At 38.0% G+C, this 8,906-nt stretch overlaps 1 protein-coding gene across 1 annotated transcript in view; it reads right to left on the bottom strand.

Annotated features, from left to right (window-relative positions):
• Positions 1-1,418: 1,418 nt before the first annotated feature.
• LOC102208126 (multidrug and toxin extrusion protein 1-like) overlaps positions 1,419-8,906 on the bottom strand; it is a 17,448-nt gene continuing 9,960 nt past the window's right edge. The window contains exons 4-18 of the mRNA XM_005751049.1: positions 7,857-7,958; positions 7,616-7,684; positions 7,337-7,485; positions 7,174-7,216; positions 7,020-7,064; positions 6,744-6,841; positions 6,479-6,576; positions 5,533-5,714; positions 4,908-5,016; positions 4,643-4,718; positions 3,460-3,529; positions 3,227-3,359; positions 3,036-3,130; positions 1,732-1,777; positions 1,419-1,588 (exon numbers count right to left, since the gene is read on the bottom strand). Of these exons, the coding sequence (XP_005751106.1) occupies positions 1,419-1,588; positions 1,732-1,777; positions 3,036-3,130; positions 3,227-3,359; positions 3,460-3,529; positions 4,643-4,718; positions 4,908-5,016; positions 5,533-5,714; positions 6,479-6,576; positions 6,744-6,841; positions 7,020-7,064; positions 7,174-7,216; positions 7,337-7,485; positions 7,616-7,684; positions 7,857-7,958 (1,485 nt within the window). The remainder of the gene's footprint in view (positions 1,589-1,731; positions 1,778-3,035; positions 3,131-3,226; positions 3,360-3,459; positions 3,530-4,642; positions 4,719-4,907; positions 5,017-5,532; positions 5,715-6,478; positions 6,577-6,743; positions 6,842-7,019; positions 7,065-7,173; positions 7,217-7,336; positions 7,486-7,615; positions 7,685-7,856; positions 7,959-8,906) is intronic.

Below are 8,906 nucleotides of genomic sequence, written 5' to 3'. Positions count from 1 at the left end.
GATGAGAAAAAGCAAAAATAAAGCTAGAGCAACCAAAACCTGTTCCCCTGTTTTCTATTCACTTAACATGTTATGAGCGTAATTTGGGAACTTCTCATGCTGGTTGAGTTCAGATTAAAATCAAATAAAAATCAGATTTCTTATTTACTTGTTCTTGACTTGCTCCAAAAAAAGAATTAATTGAAATCTGGCCCAAACACAATAGCATGTCTTTGCTTTAGGACAGACTGTACAAGGAGGAGCCAGGCTCTGGTATAGTCACTGGTCACAATTGAGTAGATAGTGAGCTTTAGAGGTATTTAAATGCAGATTTTGTTATCTTTGAGCAGTGATTCCTCTTTCTAGCCTTTGCGCTAACTGATTCCAGGCTAACCTTAGATATTACAGACAAACAGTCAATTTATTTAATTAATAGCTGTGTACAAACACCACATATACATGCCAAAATCCCACATGGTTGACTGTTCATTGTTAAGCAGGTTGAATCCTTTATTTATGAGCAGGCTTCAGCTGTGAGCTGGTTATCTGCTCGGGCAGAGGGAACAGGTGGTTGATTTGCTCAGGGTGACATGTCTTTATCCAGCCAGCATGTTACAGTGAGCACATACAGGCCTTTCATTATCATCAAATTTGGCAACACAGATCAAAGGAACGCAAGATAAACCAAGCAAGAGAGTAGCATTTCTGTCTTTTGATGATGAAAGCACCCTTCCACAGATGTGCTGTAGCCTAAATATAACCTTTAATCATGTTAGGTTCTAATTGCGGCACCAATTCAGGCTATGAATTGTAGGATGGGAAATTTTATTTATTTCACAGTCTCGATTGGTGCTCAGCTTACACAGCATGTTCCTATAAAAAAGAACGTCTTGTCTATACAGTAACTATTTTCAGTTTGGCTTTTCATTCAGTTAAGCCCTATTTTTTACTATATTTTTCCGACTATGGATTAAATTAGATCTAGAAAGAGCTATAAAACTGACCTCAAATACTACTACTGAAATGGCAAGCAGATAATATTCTGTGGCTTTAAAGACATTTTGATTGTGCAGTAATGTCAGGAAATGAAGCTATAATTCAGCCCCAAGAAGCGTGTTTGACTTTTAGAAAGCTCAGTAATTACTGCTCATTCTAATGCTGCTATTTGCCATCTCATGCACTAAGTGCAGAAAACAAAATGGCCTAAAATTGTGTAAAAGTTGGACTGAATATTTTAAATGATGAATTAGTTGAGATGGGGCAATTCACAGTCTTCACAGTCATCCTAATTACTTCATATTATGGGTGCAGACAGAACTTCACAGCATCCTGTGATAAATATTAAGCTGGTTTATAAGATATGCTTTACTATGATACATGTCACATATACTCCTAAAGGCAGACTTGTTTGTTTGTTTTGTACTGCACACATTATTCAATCACTTTTCAAGGCGTCTGATGAGAATCTCGCTGATGATAACTCCAGCAGCAAGGATGACGAACATTAGCAGCACAGTGGCACCACGTCGTAACACCAGCTGCCTGGTGGATAAGGCCATGGCGCCCAAGGCCCTCTCATCTGAATTGAGTGGCTCTGGCCTTTCTTCTACTGGAATCACAGAACTGGATCGGCTGGTCGTTATGCATTTTTCCCTTGGGTCCAGGGTGCTCAGGGAAACTTTAAAATCACGGTAATCTTATTTCCCAGAAAAATGACCAAAAGCTACTGAAGGAAATTTTTTTTTTGCTTACCATTAGTATTCCTCTCTGTAATTTGGACTCCTGCTCTTACAAGTGCCTATTCAGAGATATTAAAAAACAAGAAAAAAAAAAGTATTTTAAAAATAACACAGATCCCAGATTTTACATAGATCGTGTTAACATTACATTAACTACATTTCTTACATTCACACGAAAGAGAAAATGCCGAAAACGCATAAGCTAGGTCTCTGACTACACAGGCCTCAGAACACTGAGAAAAACGCTGAACAAACATGACTTCTTTGGAAAGGTTCTCAGAAGAATCTCTGTAATAACAACATAGCAGCACAGCTTAGGTTTGTAAAGCTGTATCTGAACAAAGCACAAAAACGTCTCTCTTTTGGAGAAAAATGCTCTTATCTCATCTTGAAAGCAGAGGAACATCATATCAGAAAGGCCCTGAGTGAATGTGGTTATTCCAGCTGGACATGTTGTGAAAGCTGGGAAGTCCACTAAAGAATGCTCCACACATTCCAGAAGAGAAGAAGGACAACCGCTGCCTAAGCAAAGAACTTTGGTCATCCTTTGTGTCAGGCTATTTCAGAATCTTACAATGCTGTTTTTCTAGTCATTCCCTAATTCTCTGTGAATGGCCATTAAGCAATGGTCTTGACAATTTGCATGTTAATGATTAGGAAACTGTGCTCATGGCCCAGTGTTGGTCAGTGGTGTTAGTTGGGGAAACCTGCAGTCACGTGAGGCTGAAGGGGTCATTTGGATGACTAACAAAATGGCTTCTCCCACTTAAAACACTACATCCAGATGAAAAGGATCAACTTTCTGGGACCTCATACCAACTGTCACGCACAGTGGTGAAGGAGTAATTGAAGAGGTTAGCTATAGGATCTGGGCACATTGCAGTCATTGATAGAACTATGAACTCTGTATACCGACGTATTCTGGAGTCAACTGTAAGACCATCAATGATCCCAAGCACAGCAGCAGATCTACAACAGAAAGGGTAAAAAACAACAACAAAAAACTAAATCCGAATCAAGGTGTTGGAGTGCCCCAGTCAAAGTCCAGACCTCAGACTGATTGAAAATGAAATTTGGTGGGACCCTAAGAGAACTGTGCATAAACAAATACCAGCAAGTCTCAACAAACTGGAGCGCTGTTGTAAAAAATATCCTCCACAACAACATGAGAGACTGAAACTCCTTCTGATAAAGTCACATTGAAATATATTACTTCTAGTTCTTGCTACTAAAAGTGGCTCTGGAAGCTTTTTTCACACGACTTAACATGTTCTTTTTTACATGACTGTATCTTCCTCTTCCTCACCCAGGACTTACCTCCTCAGTGGCTTTCGTCCAGTTTAGTTTACACAGGAAAGTTATAAAAAACATGGACTGTAAAGAAGTACTAATTAAAAACCCAGTCCAAAGCCCTGCAACAGAGATAGAAAGTCATCAGTTAGTTGTTAGTGTAAATATAATTTAACTATCTTTTGTATATGCTGCAAAAATATATTGTTGACATTAACCAAAAATTCCCATTTTCACAGGGAACATTAAAGATACTCCAATCGGGAACCCAATGAGGTAGTATCCCACCAAGCTGCACAGCGCACCAATCTTCTGCTTCCCTGCCCCCCTGACAATGCTTCCTGACACACCCTGTGAAGGTAAAAAAGCAAATAAAAGTTTTCTGTCGACACATCAGGCTGGTTTTGCTCAGCAGAGGGAAAAAGTGTTTTTGAACTGGGAAGGATCTCACCGCAATAGTCTCAGCAACATGGATGAAACTGTATATCTTCATGATATTAGCCACCCTCTGTATAATGTCTCTGAAATAGAGGAGTAAGTAGGAGTAAGCCAATTTAATTAGATTCAGTTTCATTTATATAGTGCCAATTCACAACAGCAGTCTCCTCAAGGTATTTCATATTGGAACGTAAATATCCCACAACAGTAGAAAAAAAACTCCAACCCCAATCACGTGACCCATTATGAGCAAGCAAGTGGCTGAAGCTGGGAAGGGAACAAACTCCCATTTAACAGGAAGAAACCTCCAGCAGAACTGTCTGCTGTGACCGGTCGAGGGTGAAGAGAATGAGAAGACAGCAGAGAGAATCAGGACAAGACACGCATCTAAAAAAAGCCAGAGTTCCATAATTATTATTGATTGAATGCAGAGTGGTATATAAGCACAAAGCACATGGTCAGTGCATCACGGGAACCCCCCAGTAGCCTAGTCGTATTGCAGTGTAATTAATGGATAGCTCAGGGTCATCTGATCCAAACTGGGAGCTGGTTCCACAGAACAGGACTCTGAAAGCAGAAGGCTCTGCCTCCCATTTTACCTTATTTTACCTTCAGCCACAAGTAACCCAATAAAGAGAAGCTAATATGGGAGAAATATTGTCCCCCTTTCTAGTATCAGTTAATATTCTTGCTGGAACATTTTTTTTAATCAACTGAAGGTTATTCAGGGAGATTTTAAAGCAAGCTGATAATAATGAATTAAAATAGTCCAGCCTAGAAGTAATACATTCATGAAGTAGCTTTTCAGTATCATTGAGGTAAGCCAAAGAAACGCCTTCTAAGATAAATATCAGGTTATAACCTTAGTTATGTCTGAATTTAGAAGTATGAAATGAGAGGTCACCCAGGCCTTTATGCCATTAAGCTGGATGTCAGCTGCATAGCAATGAAAATGTTATTCAGTGTCAAATAATATAATTCAAATAATATTATATAATGGGAACATGTATAATGTAAAGTATTGGTTACCACTACAGACCCCTGTGGAACTCCATGACTTACTTTTGTGTATTAAGAAGCACAGATGGATTAGTACTGAAGTTAATACATGATGAATTACTCATGACTGACATATACTCATAGTTTCTGCACCAAGGATAAACACACAAGTTTATTCACCTCTCTGTATTACTCACCTCTCTGTGGTAAATATGTAACCAATCACATCCTTGGCTATACCAATACCGGCTCCAAGGAAACATGAGACAATCACTGGATTGGATATAAGAAAGGCGTTTTTTAAAATGTGAGCAATAAATTAACTAGGCATATAATTATTTTCTTGCTCTCATTTTTGAGATATTTTTCATTTGACAACAGCATACTAAAACAGGAAATTCTGATTTTGGTGTGACATCCCAATATAATATAATGTAATGTGCATGTAATATAATTTCATACATGCACAGAGAAGGGAGACCTTGCTGGACAGCTTAGCTTGTTCTGTGTTCCCACCACCAAGAGCCTTTCCAACCCTAACACTGGCAGCAGCAGAAAAGCCTACAGGAAACTGTGGAAGAGCAAATGTTAGCAATTACTTCACAGTAACAGAGTAACATTTTGCTCATGAAAATCATTTAGTTACTTTAGAATTTATCAATAACTTTATGTAATGTGTGTAAAATAAACTCAATATACAGGCTCGCCAATGTGGCAAAAGATCTTTTTTTTTTCACAATTATTCACCACATGAATAAACATGAATCACTAATTTTAAGTAAAATGAAACTGAAATATATACAAATATTTAAATAATTAATCATTAAGCAAAAAAAGAAGAAGCTTAAATTGAATTTATACCAATCAAGTACATTTCATTTGACACTGCAATAATGTAACAAAACTATGTGGAGAATTTACATGTAATCAAATAACTTATATCAGCATTTTGGGCATAAATATATTTTGAGTGTGTGTGGATTAGTGACACAGTGTTACAGTTATTATCAATACGCTACTCAGTTATGAGCCCTCTTGCACATACCTTTAAAAAATGTTTAAATAACTATATCAAAAAACGAGTTACCATGAAAACGACAGTAGACACTTCATAAGCTACAGACTGAGCCGCCAACTCTGTTTCACTGATGACACCAGCCAGGAACCCTGCAATCTCATACAACCACCACTGCAGACAGTACATCAGCATACTGGGGAGGGCCAAGTGGAGGAAGGAACCCCATTCTTGCAGGCAATCTCCAGACCATCCTGAAAGATAACAGAAGGTATGAAAGGTTTAGCTAAATGCTCACATTTGCCTTCTTTACACTGTGCTGCCATTTAAATTACACTTCTTTCAGTATCTACTATGCTACAAGGCGTTTCTAGCAGTGTGTTAGCATGCTAGCATTCCTTAATTTTTAGGAACTTTATGTATCACACTCGCTTTGAAGGACAAAAATATGCCTAAATTATTTAAAATTGTAATTCTTCTACCTCAGCTATGTTGCTCTTTAGCTAGCTTAAGCATGTTAGCTAAACACTGAAACCCAAATGTCAAAAAAATTGACTTTTACATATATAGACAAGTTTTCAACTCAGCACATATTAAGGAATAAAAACTAAATAAAGTAATGATTTAAAAAACAAACAGCTTGTACATGTTCACCGACAGCAAAGCTGATGTAATTTAACAAATTACATAACAAATCTATAATTAAGGTGTAAATGTGCTTTTTAAAAAAATAGGTTTTTCAAAAGTATTTGCTGGCTTGTCTTTTAGTATTTTTCGTGTACACTCTGAGGACAATTTAAAAATATAATAGCATCACAAACTAAATCCTCCATAATGATTGTAATGTGGAGTCCAGTCAGTTTAAATAGCAACACCCTTAAAGAATTTATGCACAACTGATTACTATAATTGTAATGAGGAGCAAAGTATTAGTTCCAAGAGAGTGGCTTTGCCCTTTCTCTGATATCCTGTCACTTAATTTGAAAATTTGAAGAAAAAGTATATCTAGTAAACTTGCCATCCCATGTAGGTATGTGCAGCCCTTTGATGTAGATGCATAAAAACAGAAACACAGCCAGGGAGTACTGTGAGATGGCATTGGCAGCTGCGGATCCGCTTGAATGTTAAGCAATAGAAAAGTAGAAAAGGAAAGTTGCACATACAAAGACGTTCCCAGATTAAGCATTCAGCTGACTATCAGTAATCAACATTATATTGCTTTCCAAAGCTGATTAGTGTAAAACATTAACTAAGGGGAGCAGGGAGTGATGGTGTGTACTTACGCAATCCCCAGATCCAGAACACTGAGGAGGATGTAATTGATAACAGCATTTAAAACATTTCCTATGGCTCCGGATAGCACCTGGGGCCACATGATGCCCTGTGAGCCAAAGCAAACTGTATGAAAAACACAGGGTTTTGGTGCACCTGCTGTTATTTTTGCTATTTTCCCCCCAAAAATGTCTCTCTAGCAACACACAAAACAATGTCATTGCATACTCCAAGACATCTCATTAATATTTTGTTTCACACCAGTGTTTTGCAGTCATCAAATGCACCTGATTCTGAAGATACCTCCCCTGCAGATGGTACATGAAGGCAGCCTGCCGAACCCAACGTGTTGAATGGGGGTTAATTAGACTGATAATGCAACACATTATGGAAGGAGATACAAAAGACATTTGGGAAAAGCGTGGTGGCAGCTGAACTCACTGGCAGAGCCGGCATAAAGATCTTCACATACAGCTGTGACAGTCTTTATGGCAGAGAGAAAAGGGGAGATTGTAAGTAAGTGCAGAACCCACACTGAATAACTTTGTGAGTAATAAGTGTATATGTGCCATTGATGTCAGTTTGATTTGTGTAAGAAGGTCACCTTGCAACCTGCGTGCTCTGCTTGACAGCCAGCAAAATGGACTGAGTGTTAATAAGGAGAGCCCAGCAGGGGAAACAGGCTAAGAGGAGGATCAAAACTCCTCTTTGGAGTATCACTCCTACACGCTTCAGGTTACCACTTCCATAAGTCTGAAAGCAAAATGGTAAAAAGGAAAATCTCATAGTATTTGCTGAGGTGCAAGAAAAAGGGTAACCACAAGTCTGAAAAAGCAGACTGTGTTTAAGACTGACCCGATTAGATGAATAAAGTGAATTGTACCTGGGTTATGAGAGTATCAAATGTTGATATCAAACCATAGCCGATGGAAATACTTGTGATATTTATGACCTGCATTGAAATTAAACTTTATTACATTACAGAAGAACCTCAGGCTCACAAATGAAAAGCTGAATGCGTGAGTATAATACTTATTTAAAGGCAAAAAAGGCTATTGAAGCGATTTTCAACATTTCACAATAGCAAAAAAAGTAGAAACAAAAAACGCATCGAGATAGCTTACTGCCATTGCTAACATCATCCCTGCCAGCTCCGTCTTTCCCAGGTGACCGCAGAACACCGCGCTGACTAAGCCGATCAGGAAGCTCATCAACTGTGAAATGAACTGAAAAACAAAATCAAGTGCTTTCGTTTTTATAACAATAAAAAGATAAATGAACGTCGCCAAAAAATGAATGAAATGTTACACTTAATATTCAACACATAAAGTTGCTGGCTGGGTTCTTATTCATAAAAGAAACATTAATTCAAGAGGCCCTGAGATAAGAAAAAAAAGTTCTTATTTGCTCTGGCAGCTGACATGTGTCATGCTTTGATTTTGCTGCAGTTCCTTTGTATTTCTAAATGTCTTTTACTACTTCTCCTTTCTTTAGAAAGTAGTTCTTATGATTGCTGGTGTAGGTTTTTGACAGGTTTTTGGCATCAAAAGGTTTGCACAAAGGAAACTAAATGCCCTCATCTATCAAGTTCTGGCTTTGTGCAATGAACAGCACTCAGTGAAAAGTGGATACATGTTGGGCTGCAAAACTATTTTCCTGCTCACAGTTATAATTTTCTGTTGAGGGGGCACTTGTAAATGTGCCTTATTTTCTGTGGAGACTATTGTTTGAAAAATATCTGTGATTCCACATTTGCTATCGCATTGCATTGAATTTGATGGTAGATGCATTGCAAGGTGTTCAGGGTAGTGTTTTAATTTAGATTCATTTACATTTTGTGCATGACCTGGAACTTTTAGAACATTTTTATATACCCGGCCAATGCATCCAAGAAATGTTGCTGTGTTTGTTTTCTACTACAATGCTAAAAATAAATAAAGGGAACACTTTAGCAGACAAAATCAGTTAGACTTTAGGGATATCAGCAGTGTTGGGACTAACGCGTTATTAAGTAACGCGTTACAGTAACTACGTTATTATTGTGGTAACGAGCATGGTAACTAGTTATTATGCCAAAATCAGGAACGCGTTACTCGTTACTGGGATTTAGATAGGCTCGTTATTCGTTACTTCTTGCGGTGGCTTCCACAGATTCAGTAACATTAGCAAGTGGT

The sequence above is a fragment of the Pundamilia nyererei genome, unplaced genomic scaffold (genome assembly GCF_000239375.1).
Source record: "Pundamilia nyererei isolate P.nyererei 1_Seehausen unplaced genomic scaffold, PunNye1.0 scaffold00297, whole genome shotgun sequence".
NCBI classification, from domain to species: Eukaryota; Metazoa; Chordata; class Actinopteri; order Cichliformes; family Cichlidae; genus Pundamilia; species Pundamilia nyererei.
The sequence above is the reverse complement of the archived record's forward strand: the minus strand, read 5'-3'. Positions and strand labels throughout refer to the sequence as shown.